The 14,819-nt window shown below is 42.2% G+C and overlaps 1 protein-coding gene across 2 annotated transcripts in view; it reads right to left on the reverse strand.

Annotated features, from left to right (window-relative positions):
* The window catches only part of PIP5K1B (phosphatidylinositol-4-phosphate 5-kinase type 1 beta), a 333,854-nt gene that overhangs the window by 74,649 nt on the left and 244,386 nt on the right, over window positions 1–14,819 (reverse strand). For both annotated transcript variants that reach the window (XM_053656318.1, XM_053656317.1), the window contains exons 12-13: window positions 12,259–12,414; window positions 7,561–7,705 (exon numbers count right to left, since the gene is read on the reverse strand). In XM_053656318.1, coding sequence (XP_053512293.1) covers window positions 7,561–7,705; window positions 12,259–12,414 — 301 coding nt within the window. The remainder of the gene's footprint in view (window positions 1–7,560; window positions 7,706–12,258; window positions 12,415–14,819) is intronic.

Genomic DNA, 14,819 nt, shown 5'->3' on the forward strand with positions numbered 1-14,819 from the left:
TAATCCACATTTTACAAATGAAGAAGCAGGCACATAAAGGGAAAGTGACTGGCCCAGTGTTAGCTAGCTACCAGTGGCAGTTTGAGGGCTAATACCCTAATTAATGATTTATAATAATGAAAACGCAAGAGAAAGACCCAGCTGGGGGTGGAGGCTGTGGTGGTAAGAAGGTCTGTCTGCACAGCTGGAGTAAGCAGATTAAGAAGCATAAGTGCGGAAGGAATCCAGAGAGGTCAGATTCAATTTCAGCATCAGCAAGAGGGCTGCAGAGACGTGTGGAGACCCCGGCTCAGCCCAGGGCTGGCACGCAGGTACAGCAGGTCGCTGCCATGTCTGACACAGGTACTGCAGGCACGCGCTGACCCTCCCTCGGGGTTGCAGTTAGAGAACTGGAGGCACTAAAAAGTTCTTGCAACCAATATTCTTCTCCCTTCATTTTCTAAGTACAGGGTCTGGCAGAAGTAATACTTCCCTGAGTGACGTTGGTAGGGTAATAATAGGGGTGTAATAATTTAGTTTTAATTTGAACCTTCTACCTAAAATGTCACATGGTATGCTTGAATGTGATATTGCCATGTTACAAAATTACATGCTTATGATTTCAAAATAAAAGATTTTGTAATAGAAAGGGGCATTGTATGTGCTGGACCCTGTAATGAACGTTCTTGATAACAGAAGATACAGGATTTTCTAAATCAGGCAAAAGCATATCTAATAAAAATCTTTTTTCTCAATGGTCATGTAATGAATTGGAGTCCACTTGTAGAATTCGAAATGAAAATAGGAAGTAGCTATTTTAGGTTTCTATGCTGTATTTTGGGTGTTTGAACACTTGGTCTCTCACAGTTTGGAAAGGGAAAGTCCTCACTCAGAATCACAGGGGAAGAAGAAAAGGCAAAACAAATGAGAATGAAGAGAACCTGTGTGAGTATCGCCGAACGTCTATGGAGAGCATCACCTACAAGTCATCTCGTCTGAGATGTGACAATATGGCTGAAGGCAGCCGCTGCGGAGCTGAGGCCTGAGCATTAGATTCCATATCAGCCCTGCAGGCAGAAGTCCCGGGCCCGCCTCTTAGCCATCTGACCTCAGGAAAGGTACCTAACGTTGTACGGCATCCTTCAACTGCAGAAAACCAATCTAACAACTTTACGGGGTTGCTGTGAGAATTAAGTACCTTTGTGCATGGAAGGAACCTAACACAGACCCGTAATATGATCTGAAGATAAGCTACTATTGCAGTTGTTATTATTGCTAAATAATTAAGAGTTTGAAGTATGACCAGTACTATGGTAAAAAATTTCCCACAGCCATGATGTTTTTAATAAGGAAACTTAGCCAATGACTTCTAGAATAAACACCATAGGTAGACAATGACATAAGTCCACCACTTGGCCTACTGGAAATACTTAAGTTATTAAACAGTGAAAAATGGCTCAGACACAGGGCCAGAACTCATGTTAGGAACCCCCCCCCCCCAACCAATCAGCTTTCTGTGTCTAGCACACACAAAGATAGGGCTGGAGGGATTGGAGGCCATGGTGAAAGGTACAGTGGAAAGAACATGAGCCTTGAGTCCCAGAGACCTGCCTTCCGGTTTAAATCTTATTAGCAGGTTATGTGACCTTGGATATGTCACATAATGCATATCTCTGCATTTCTCTTTCCTTATATTTTACATAAATGTGTAAGATAATGGCTTTCTATCCTTCTTGGGGATGGCTCTACATTTGAGCGGTAAGCCATTTGTGGGGAAGGGCTTTCGGCTGGAGGCACCTGTTCACCCTTCTCTTAGGTTTATAATACTCTCTTGGCAGGAAGAAGGGCATGGAGCTGTGGTCTGATCCCCTGGATCAGACTCTGGGACCTGGAATGTCGCACCCATCACTTAGAGAGCCCTTGCCAGCTGTCCTCTGCATGCAAATGACCAGTGACTTTTGCTCCGGCATATCTGCCCTTTTCACATATTCCAAAGGACTCTGGGAAGAGCCAACTCTTAGAAATAGCCACTTGCAAAACAAGAGGCTGAACAGAACGGTGACGCTGGTAAAGGCATCTGTGATGTGAAAGTATAAATATTTTGGAATGCGGCAGGGCTTTCAATTCTTATGCATAATCAGAGCTTCAGCTTTGCTACCAACTGTGCAGGAAATCATGAGAAGAATTAATATTCATGAGTGTAACCAATTTCTACAACATCAAATTGTTCTAACTTTGGGATAAAACACAATTGCCTCTGCATTTTTTCAGTGCTCAGTGTATGGACCTCCTTTATTTATTTTTTATTTTTTATTTTTGGACCTCCTTTAAAAAGAACAGAGTTTTTACTAAGAAAGGAAATTCAGGGACCACAAATTCAGAATTTAAATCCCTCTATTTGACTGGGAAGCATGTACCCACAACAGTTTCTCTTCATTTGTATGAACTGCACACCCTCACACAGAAGTACACAGTGAAATCTGAAAGTATAAACTCCCAATCATCAGATTCAGTGATAAACACTTTAAAAATGATGCTATTTTTTCTTTGCTTCCTAGTCAACTTTTGGAGTACATGCTTAGAAGGAAAATAAAAAGAATGGGTTGCTATCAGAGTTTTCGAGGTAACAAAGAATAATCCTTTGAACGAAGAAATAATTCTAAGTGACAGCAGTTTCCCACTGCAGTAGAGAAGTTCGGTGGGGACATATCCAGGCACTAACCAACATCCTTCAAAATTAAGGACTTCAAAAAGACCCACAGAATGACAATCATTGGTTGAAGTATTTCCTGCCCTTTTAAGTGCAGGTATATATAGTATGATGTTAAAAAGGGAAAACAGACCCCTTGGCCTTAACAGAAAATAAGATTCAGAGAGAAAGAGAAAAGCCCAAATGTGAATGATAACATCAATATTAAGCTCACCGTCTTTCCAGAGTAATTGGTATTAGGCCTTAGTAGGCCAGATGAGGTTTGGCATACTGTGTGTTTACTGCCTCAAGACACACCACTAAGTCTAGGAGGGCTGTCAAGGAAAATATGATAGACACTAAATAGTATAATTTCTGTTTTTTTCTTCATTTAAGACAGGGAATACTTTATTCAAACCCATCAGAGAAGTGGACTAGTCGGGTCTGTGACAAAGCATCATGTTTTAAAGCACAGGCCAGTGACTGTATAGGAATGTACACTGCTACCTATGAATTAACTGATCAGACCACAACTTTTCAATATTTAAAACAGAATAAGCTTCCCTGTTCGTAGCAGCACCATTGTGACACTTTAACTTTAGAGTTCTTCTCCTTCTTCCTCACCCTCTCATTCAACAGAATCCACACCAACCCTCCCATCCTCCTCCTCGAGGATGGCCTTATCCTCACGCACTGCAGAAACTCTCCATGCCTCAGGCCCTCACTCAAGTACTGGTGGACAATTCAGTTTGCTGTTAGGGCTCCCTGCTGAACAGCTAGGGCTGGGTGTGGTGGGTGGGAAAAACAGTACAGTGATCCTAGGGAGTTGGCATGTCATCACTTCTCCTGAAGGTTCTGTGGCACCTTTGCGTCTGTTTTGCACCTTTTCCATATGATTTCCTCAAGGCAGCAGTTAAGATCTTCTGTCCTTGGCTTCTCTTTTACATCAAGGCTTAAAAGCTAAAATGCCCAAAGGCAGCGAGAGCAGAGGTGAATGAAGCAGAGGGTGGTGACTTGGGGGGTTTGGGGGGGCACATGGCACATGCTTCTCCCCTCTAGCTGAGAACACTCAGGATGCACTGGAGCTGAATGGTGCCAAAACTGATGGTTTTTCAACAAGAATCTGGGTTTTTTTGTGAAACTGCTTAATTTTAAAATGTTAGCTTAGCCCTGGCTGGTGTGGCTCAGTCGATTGAGTCCTGGCCTGGGAACCACAGGGCTGCTGGTTCGATACCCTGCTCTTGGGCAGAGGCCTGGGTTGTGGGCCAGGTCCCCAATAGGCCGGCTGTGGGAGGCAACTACACGTTAATGTTTCTTTCCCTCTCTTTCTCCCTCCTTTTCCCTCTCTAAAAAAAAAATAAAATAAAATGTTAGCTTATACTGAAAACATTCTGGGTTCCCCAAAATACTTTTCTTGGACTTGCATTCTGTTAGCAGGGCACCCACTTTCTTGCAGCGGAGGCTGTAGGGCTGCGGGCGGGCCAGCTGGGTGGCGGAGTCAGGAGTGATTCTGGAAGCCCAGCCCAAGCACACTCCCCCAGCCGTTCCACAGCCTTTGTAAGCACCTAATTCCCTCTGTCAAATCCTTCTGGGTTGAAGCTAGAACTGCTTCTCATTCTTGCAACTGAACCCAACCTGGACTGATAACTGTGTAACCTGAAGATACAATGCCAAAGGAGATGTATTTCAAACAATTCATTTCAATAAAACAAAGAGAAAACCATAGATAACACTGACGTTTTTCACTTCCAAGTAAATGATAACCAGTGTCAGTATAAATGCAAGTACCAAGACTAATACCACAGCCCAGGAGGGTACAGAGGAAGGGAGTACACAGCGGGCAGGGATTGGGCGTCAGCAGGAGGCGGTGCCAGCCACGGGGGAGCCTTCTGAACTCCAGAGAGTTGAATACCTCTGGCTAAGGCTGGGTCCCTAACTGCAACCACTACCACCAAAACAAACACGTACAGAACCCTGTAATTTTTTGTGCTGAAAGTTCTAGTTCATAGTTTAATAGCATATCCAATGATATGATCCTGATAATGAGAACAGATAATGCCAAGCAAATGGTAAATCATCATCATGGCTTTGTATGAGAATTGTTTTTGACTTTGCAAAGAACTTCCTGTGACGTTCCAACCATCTTCAGAGAGTCTATTTATATTTGAAAGCAAAAGGGCCATGAGGACTGAGTTCAGCTGGAGCACAGATTTAAAAAAAACCCTTGCTTGACTAATTTACATATAAATTTGAATAGTCAAGGTATACATTAGTGTTAGGTATAAAGTCACCTTAAATTCTTTTAAGGGAAGAGTGCTAGCCAAATTACATTTACAATTCAGTGGGCTGAATAATTTGTGGTGGAGCCCTCTTTGCCAGCCTTGCGGTAGAGCTCTCCACAAGGAAGCCCAGCTGAGCCCTGTGGCCCGCCTGGCAATCGGGGCCACTTCTGGCTGCCTCGCCACCGTCACCTACCCTGCATGTAGCCGAGAGAGAAGAAAACAGCAACTAAAAAGAATTTACAGAAGCTCCAACCACTGAGCCTTAACTTGCCAAAGGACCAAGCTAAAATCTACCAATATTAACATATTAAAAAGGAATCTGCCATATTCAGGGAACCCAGCTGCTAGTCTGCAGGTGGAAAATGACTTGCAGTGTAAGAAGCACTTTACCTGCACAAATCTGATCTGCTTCTTGAAAGCCAAATTTCACTAAGAACTAGTTCAACATGTAACAGACAGTTATTGAGAATATACTCACAGTAGCCCCTGTCCTAAAATTAAAACTAGTTACCGAACGGCACGTGTAAAAACAGAAGAATGGAAATAGCGAATCCCGCAGACAATGCTGTGAACTCTTTGTGAAGATCTTTTATTTCTAGAAACAGTGTGTGGAAACATCTTTTTTAAAAGGGGAAAATTTCTAATAACAAACTAATTTTCTATGTAAGACATTTCAGTAACCTACCTCAATGCTCGAATTTACATGAAGCATTTGAGAGTCATTATACAGTTTCCTGTTGCTGCTGTAACACATGGTCATAAATTCAGAGGCTTAACACAATAAAACTTTATTATCTTACAGCTCTGGCAGTTCACAGGTCCTAATGTTCCTCTGTGGAGGCTCAAAGTCGTAGAATCAGTTTTCTCGCCTTTTTTGGCTTCTAGATTCTGCCTGCATTCCTTAGCTCCTGGTCCCTTCCTCCACCTTCAAAGCTGGCAGCTGGAGTGTCTTTCAAACTTTCTCTCACCTGTGCTCTGGCATAACAGCTCTTTCTCTGACTCTAATCTTCCTGTCTTCCTCTTTTAAGGCCCCTGTGATTATCATGGACTTATCCGGATAATTCAGGGTACTCTTCCTATCTCTGGATCTTTAACTTAATCACTCTGGCAAAGTCCCTTTTGCTATATAAGATAATAGAGTCACAGGTTCTGGGGATTAGGGTGTGAACAACTTTGTGGGCCCATTATTCTGTCTACCATAGACATGAATGTCACTCATGAAGAGAAAATATTCAAATCTCTTTGCAGCTATCTCTGCAATATTAACCGAGTGCTTGTTCTAAAAAGTTTTTGCACAGTGCGAGAAACTATTAACAAAATGAAAAGAAACTACGGAATGGGAGCAGATGTTTGCCATTGATATGTCCACCCATACGGGGTAAATACCAAAAGCAGATTTAAGCAAGTCATACAACTTAACAACAAGAAAAACAACTGGATTTAAAAATGAGCAGAGGACCTGGTAGACATTTCTCCACAGAGGACATAGACAGATCCAACAGACATATGAAAAGATGCTCAACATCACTAATCATCAGGGAATTGTAAATTGAAACCTAATGGAGATATGACCTCATACCTGTCAGAATGGCTACCATCAAGAAATGAAAGAACAACAAGGTCTGGCAAGGACGTGAAGAAATAAGAACCCTGGTGCCTTGTCAGTGGGACTGTGAATTGATGTAGCTACTATGGACAACAGTATGGAGGTCCTTCAAAAACCTAAAAACAGAACTGCCATTTGACCTACAATTTCACCTCTAGATATTTATCTGAAGAGTTCCAAAACCCTAGTTTGAAAAGACATATGCATCCCTGTGTTTATTGCAGCATTACTTACAGTGGCCAAGACACAGAAGCAGCTAGCGCCCATTAATAGATGAATAGATCATGAAGATGTGAGATATGTATATATCACACGGCCAAAAAATGAAATCTTGGCATTTCTGACAGCATGGGTGGACCTAGAGGGCACTGTGCTAAGGGCAATGTTACAGAAAGACACACCACGATTTCACTTACGTGTGGAATTTAAATAGCAAAAAATAACTGAGTAAATGCGCCGGATACAAACTCATAAACACAGAGTACAAACTGATAGTTACCAGACGAGAGTGGGGTCAGGGGGAAAGTACAGATCAGCAGTTATAAAAATGACCTGGGGATGTAAGGCACAGCATAGGGAATACAATTAATTAATAACTATGTATGGCATTAGATGGGTTCTAGATTTATTGGGGTGATTACTTTGCAAGGTATATAAATGTGTGATCACTATCCTGTACACCTGAAACTAATGTAATATTGCACATCAACTGTAATTGAAAAATAAATTTAAGAATTATTAAAATAAAAGTGATGAAAGATTTGTTTTCTTCCACAGAACCAGACATAATGAGTAACCATAGAGAAACATCCAAAGAGTTTTCCCTGAGATGCATGTCTTGCCACTGTAAAAATCAAGCTTGTTCTGTTTCTCTTACTCACAGAGCAGGTGACAGGCACATCCTGGTTGTCAGGGACAGTGTGTTCTCATTCAGAGATACTGGTCTAGTCGTGATGTTGATGTGGTAACTGCCGGACCGGCAATGTGATCGCGCCCAGTATTACCTGTTTGAGTAAAGCGCAGTCCTGTCCTGTGGATAATGTTCGTTGACATACAAGGAGGACGATGAGATTGTGGTTGTCAAGGAAGCAGCTTCGAACAGGGATGGCGTGCTAGGCACCAGGTCTGGCCGGTGTCGGGACCCCAGCGCTGGGCAACAAAAGCAACACACACGGGCTCGTGAATCTCAGTAATAAACACTGCTTTCCTGTCTCTAATAACTTAAGTCAAAGGCACTGGCTGCGTATTCTGGGCTGCAAATTAAATTACGAATTAACTGAGCTCCTCTGAACTGCAGCAGAAATGTAAAATAGCTTCTTACACTGGTTAAACAGAAAGAAAATTGCATTAATTTACAAAATGGCTTATGAAAATGACATTATGAACGTTCTTTTAAAAACCTAATAAAGTAATTTACTGTTTCAAAAGATGACATAAAAAGCTCCTAGGAGCTTAAGGAGATAATTCGACAGAGATTAAAAGGATGACTGGCAAATGTATAAACAGATGGTGAACCTGCTTTCCACTCCCCAGGATATGCACGTATCTGTGATGCTCGATTCAGACCTAAGAGTTCAGGCCTTTTTACAAGCCAGGAAACGCACCCTTCACAGACTGACAGCCGGCTGACTAAACCTAAGCCACGTCTGAACCCCCACGTATCTTTGAACGCTAACCATACCTCTTCTTGACATCATATTTTAACAGGAAGGCCGCCTTCTTAAAAATGAGAAGACCCTTATCTCTTTTTTAATATGTAGGTGCCTATGAAAATACTTATCCAAAAGAGGAGAATATTCAAGGCCAAGCAGTGACTGATGCCCACGCTCAAGATTCTATGTGGATTCTTTTCTTTCTTTTTTTTTGAGAGCTAATCTGGTTCGTTTTAAATCACCTTATCCTAAATTTCAGAAAACTTACATCCATCATTGGCCTGTCAGAGATAGTCCTTTAATTCAAAGACCAGTCACACAGAAAAGAGTGTCTCTAAGAGAACACGTGGACAGAATAGGTGGACGAATCCTATACTTTAAGTTCTGCAGTTGGGCTCAAGCTTTTTTTAAAACCAGGTAGATATTTTATTTTTAACTTTCTGTGAGACAGAACTGACATGTAACACTGTACTGCTTTTAGGGGTGCAACACGATGATCTGATTTAAGTGCACACCGCAAACCGATGAACACAATGAAAGCAGTTAACATCCATCAATCACCACTCAGAATTGTAACATTTTTTCTTGTGATGGGAACTTTTAAGATCTACTTTCTTAGCAACTTTCAAATATGCAATACGGTATTAGTAACTAGTGTCACCAGGCTTGATGGTGGATTCTCTTTAATCATGCCCCCAAACTAAACTAAAACAGACAATAGTAAGTACAATATACCTGCAAGGTGCTTCTGGTATTCTGTTACAGGCACGACAGACTCAAAATCACGTATTGTCAGAGGTTGGTGTGAGTGGAAATTGATCCCAAGAGGCACTCCCAGGGGAGTGTGAGGTTTGGGATTTTGGATTTGAAGGGGTACGGGTGGAGAGGTGGAGCAAGGCATGGAGGAAAAGGGAGGAAATCTGGAAGGGCCGGGCTCTGGACTAGGAGACCGGACACACGCTGAAATGTCAGCTGTGCCGCTGCCTCCAGTTTAGGTCAAAATATAGAACTGTCCTTATCAATAACAGATGATAATCACATAAAAATATGAGTAACCAGTGCGCAGCATACAGAAATGAGAAAAGCTCCAAATTAATAAGACAGCTGGCTAACAATCTTCAACATACTCAATCCCACCTTCTCATTAACGACTGAGAAAAATATAAAAACTCTCAGTAATACTGAAAATTGTGTCTGAAAAATAACCACACACCCGAGTCCAATGGATCACCAACGAATATAAGACAGATGAAGCTGAGCTGAGGGCTAACACAGGCTCAGGTCTCCCAGCTGGCCCTCGTAAACCAGAAGCTCGCTGAGTGACAGGACACAGAACCGCACTCTCTGTCCAGTGACCTGGCCCCAGGTCGCACATCACCCAAACCCCGGGAAGCTGACCCCCAACCTCGTAGGAGTATCTTTGAAGCAGAGAATTGTTTCTTCAGGCTCCTATATTCTTCATTACTTTTTTTGAAAATTTTGTTTATTTATCTTTAGAAGGGATGGGAAAGAGAGAAGGAGAGAAATATCAATGTATGGTTGCTTCTGGTGCATCCCCTGCTGGGAACTGGCCTGCAACCCAGGCACGTGCCCTGATGGGGAATCGAACTGCAATCTTTTTGGTTCGCAGGCCCGCGCTCGATCCTTCAGTTTTTTTTAACCTAGTGTGGTAGGCAGAATTCTAGGATGCTCCCCAAACACGTGCAGCCTTGTAAAACCCCCCTTTCAGCGTGGGTGGAACTGTGAATCCCATGAACTGTTACTCCTGTGATTATGGTATCTGACATGGCAAAAGGAACTCTGCAGACATAATCAAGGTTACTAATCAGTTAACTTTGAGTTAGTCCAAGGGGAGATGGTCCAGGTGGGCTCAGCCTGATCACAGGAGCCCTTTAATTCTATGTCTCCGGGTCAGAGATGGTGACATCAGAGGTCCAAAGTGTGAGGGGGGCTGACTTGGGAGAAACTCTAGGGATGAAGATGGAGGGACAGCAGGGCAAGGAAAGTGGATGGCCTCTGGGGCCCGAGTGTGGCTCTCCGGTGTCACATAGCAAAGAAATGGGGACTTCAGCCCTACAACAGCATGGAAATGAATTCTGCCAACAACACGAGGAGCCTGGAGGCGGAGTCTTCTCCAGCTCCTCCAGGTGAGAGCTCGGCCCCGCCCCCCTGTCCCCCCCTCACCAGACCCTGATTGGCTGTGCTCAGAGGACCGAGGTCAGCCTTATTAGTCTTCTGACTTACAGAGCTGCGAGCTAATGAATGGAGGTGACATAAAGCCACCGACTTTCTGGTGATTGTTACATGGCGACAGAAAACTAACATAACTAAGATATACTGAGAATGACAGGAAACCAATGATTAAAAACTAGAGGCACATTTGGTGACGGTCTGGTACGATATGAAAAAGGAAGTCTCCAAGTACAGAGCGCTATAAAAAGGCTGAACTTTGTAACATACTTTGTGGATGCATAGAATTGTCAGAATAAACTCACTTAAAAATAGTATGTTCACATTTTCAAAGAGTACACTCAATAGGTTTTTCTTCGACTTTCAGAAAACTTTTCAGGTGAAGTACCTTTAAATTTAAGTTTATCTGAAAACAAGCACCCAGCCCACTGCAGGCCATGTCTTCAGACTTTCTGGACACTCTGCAGTGTATTTATTCCCCCGCATAACACCTGGGCTGACTGCTCTCCCTTTAGAAGTCACATTGAGCAATTATCGGAAAGTGGAACTAACAGTTTAAAAACAAGCTCTTCCTATCTCCCAGAGTGCAGATGCCTTGCGTTTTATGTGTGCTGCAAGAAACCCAGCGTGCGGCAGGGAGATGGCAAGGCAGTGATGGCTGGGGAGAGAGGGCGGATGTCTGCCAGAGGCTGGAGCCCTCCATGCAGACAGAGGGGCAAGGGCCGTTCTGGGTAAGAGCAGGTTTATAGGAAGATGAGGAAGAAAGAAACCCATCCCGGCACATATGGGTAAGTGCTGCAGAACAAAACAGGAATGACGCCCTCTTCTAAAGACTCAGAGGCAAAGAAAGCCCCGAGAATAGTTATTATCTTCTACAGGAAGTAGGAGAAATTTGTAGTCTATGTTGGGATTCCCAAAAGAATATACTGATTAAAGAATCCAAAATGTCACTTCCTCTTCCAGGATTACAAGAGAAAAACCAAATGATCCACTCAGTGAGTAGAGAAAAGTATTTGATAAAGTCAACCCTCCTTCCTGATAAAAACTTTTTAGCAAACTAGGAATAAAAAGGAACTTCCTTGGTCTGGTTATGGGTATCAAATAGAGCAAATGTCTTTCTCCACAGTGACACATTGGAAGCGTTCCCTTTAAAATGAGGACAAGGCAAGGCTGCTCGGCCACCCTTTCTATTCATCACCGCTGCCAGAAGCCCTCACCAGCAAGTGAGGGGGGGCGCCGGGTGAAGGCTACACAGTAGCAACAACCCCAGAAAACCCAAGTCTGAAACAGATACCACTGGAAAAACAAATTATGTATCTATGTCTATACCTCCACCTTCATCTGAGAAATAAATCTAATGACAGGTAGGTACATATGACATGCAAGGAAAAAATTATAAAACTGATTAAACTCGTTAGAGGGTCTAAATAAACGGACCACTCATTGTTGTATTGTGACTGCATGTGTGTATATGTTCAAGGGTGTATTTATATGTACATAATGTATATATGTGTTTGAAAAAATATATGTACACATGCACAAAACAAGGTCTAGTAGTAAAAATACCAAAACATTCCGATTTGTTACCTTTAGGTAGTGGGATTACAGATCGTGATTCTGAATATTTTATGATTTTCTAATTTATTTATACCACAAACTATACACTATATTATTTATGTGTTAAAATTTTTTTTATATTAGCTGTGTCATATTGTAAATACCCTTTAAAGATTATTTAGTGAACACTTTCTTAGAGCATATACCTTGTAATTTTTCTACTGTGAATTTACATTACTTGTATAAATACAATAAAACCACTAGAACTTTTTTCTTTCTTTCTTGTAAGTCACATGTCCTTACCTTCTTCGTCAAGGCTGCTAAAACTCTGCCCTTCCGTCAGCAAATCTCGCTTCTCGCCCTTCCATTCCTGGCTCACTGAGGACACGACCTCCTGTGAGGTGGCCTTCAGGGCCGCGATGGAATTGCACCGTTTCTTAGAAGGCGAGGATTTCAGAGCTAGACAGACAGAAAAAAAAAAAAAGGCAAATGAAAATACTTATTGTAAAACCACATTACTATTTCACTTTTAAGATGTTTATTCTTTATTATGAACATTTTAGTGACTATGTGAGTAGAATGCAAGAAACCTTGCTTTATATCCATGAGGAAAGGGAGGTAAAATTGTGGTGGGACAATTTTATTTGTTCAAAATGACTTGACTTTAATCAGGATATCCTAGAATAAATTCCAGTGGGAATGTCTCTCCAGATTTTGAATTAAAGGTCTTATGTGAGGTGAAATTCAAGTGTTTTGTTGCTAAAGAATTATTTTCCCTCCTCTAAGCAATGTTTTTTTTACCGCTGGGTGGAGGAGGTTTGGGGCGGTTGGTAAACGCAGATGGTAAACTAAGGAGGATTCTCATGACCCTAGTTTTATTAACTTGGGACTGGGAATTTCCTACCATGCCAATGTTTAATCTTATACTCATGCTGCCCAATTTAGCCAAGTTACTTCCGCTTGCTTTTTTCTCGCAGTGACTTTCCACTGAAATTTCCTGCCCTTTGGATCTTTTTTAGGTCATGGTTACGTCAGATGTATAATTCACTCCTGCACTTTGTCCAAGCAGCACTCTACAACTTCAGAAGGGTGTTGGGAACCTGAACCAAGGCAAATACACTTCCCCATCAATCATGCTCTCTGAAGGCTGTGACTTTACTTCTTATACGTCAGTGGAGGCCGCTTTGGCTGCCCCTGGACCATCCCCGTCTGTATTTGCTCTTTGCTGCAATCATTCTTCTTGGCTTACCATGTTACAGAATTTCTTGGAGGGTAGGGGAGAGGGAGGTTGGAGCTTGTTTGTGCTCTCCCTGGAACCTGATTTTGGCAGTGTCTCTCCTCCTTCAGAGGTCTGCATCTAGGGGTGACCTCACAGCAGATGCTTTAGTAATTGTGTTTGGTCTTGGGAATCTCAGCATAAACACGCTACTTATCTGGGGCCTTCCCACAGGTAGCTTGCAACAATGTTATTGGAAAAGGGCTTTGGGACACACACATGTGGGAAGAACAGAGGGCAATCTCTTCACTTAGGAAGAAGGGACAGTTATGTGTCCCCTGATCAGTCTTATCATCATAATACAATCACCATTATAAGTCACTTTTGAGGAGGGATTTAGAGTCTGGACGCCAAAGCTCACGTTCCGTAACTGGAACTATCCCCATGGCTGTCTGAGGGAGTGAGGCCCTTTTCTAGGTCCAGGAACAGAGTAGAAACATGACCTGCTCAAGGTCACGGAGCTAGAAACCATGAAACCATTGGGGCTTCATTTCCTAGCTTCTTTAGCATTCTGTTTTCTGGTTAGAATGAAGGGAAAACAGATAAAACTAGAGTTTGTTTTTCTTGGAGGGGAGAAGATTTTGAATGTTGAAATATTGATCAAAACTGATTTTAATGGCAAATAAGTGGCCCGAACAAACCACATTTTCCTTAACTTCTCATCCTATCAACACAGCAGTCACACTTGCTTTACAAGCCTGACGTAACAGCCCCAGACACTGGCTTTTGCTTTAATACTCCATCTGTGAATTTTTATAAGCCCCAACTCTGTCTTGGTATTTTAAAACTTCTAAGGCAGAGGATGTCGACCGTGCTCTAGGGAGCACTGGGAGTCCCTGAGGCCTTCTGGGAAGGGCTGTAATGTTAAAACTGTTCTCACAATAGTATTAAGACATTATTCGCCTTTCTCACTTCCATTCTCTCCTGAGTTCTCTAGTGCTACGCGATGGGTGACATCAACGCAGGTTGAATTCAGCAGCTGGTGTGAGAATCTAGATGTCTATTTTTGAGTAAGAATAAAGGATTTGAAAAATGTAAAATAATGCCACTCTTATGACTCTAAAGTATTTGTTTGAGAAAATAACTTAAAAATAAAAATTGTTTTTCATAATTACTCTTTATTTAAAAGTTTTTTACTTTGTTAAAATTGACTTATGTTAACATGTATTTTTACTGTTTCCTTTTAAGAATTAATGAATTGCCCTGGCTGGTGAGGTTCAGTGGATTGAGCGCCGGCCTGAGAACCAAAGGGTTGCTGGTTTGATTCTCCACCAGGGCACATGCCTGGGTTGCGGGCCAGGTCCCTGGTGCAGGGTGAGTGAGAGGCAACCACACATTGATGGTTCTCTCCCCCTCTTCCTCCCTTCCCCTCTGTCTAAAATAAATAAATAAAATCATTAAAAAAGGACTAATGAATAGTTAAAACTTTCCCTAGTTTTAAATTCTAATATGTTAAATGTAAATAGATACAACCCACACAAGTAAGAGTGGAAAGGGGTGTTGAGAACAAAAGGTCTGAGAGTCAGATGGTTCTCAGGTCAATATTAATTCTCTAAACTGAGGAGCAGCTAGGAATCAAAACAATGTT

Source organism: Artibeus jamaicensis, unplaced genomic scaffold, assembly GCF_021234435.1.
Source record: "Artibeus jamaicensis isolate MK-2021 breed Jamaican fruit bat unplaced genomic scaffold, CSHL_Jam_final scaffold_1964, whole genome shotgun sequence".
NCBI classification, from domain to species: domain Eukaryota; kingdom Metazoa; phylum Chordata; class Mammalia; order Chiroptera; family Phyllostomidae; genus Artibeus; species Artibeus jamaicensis.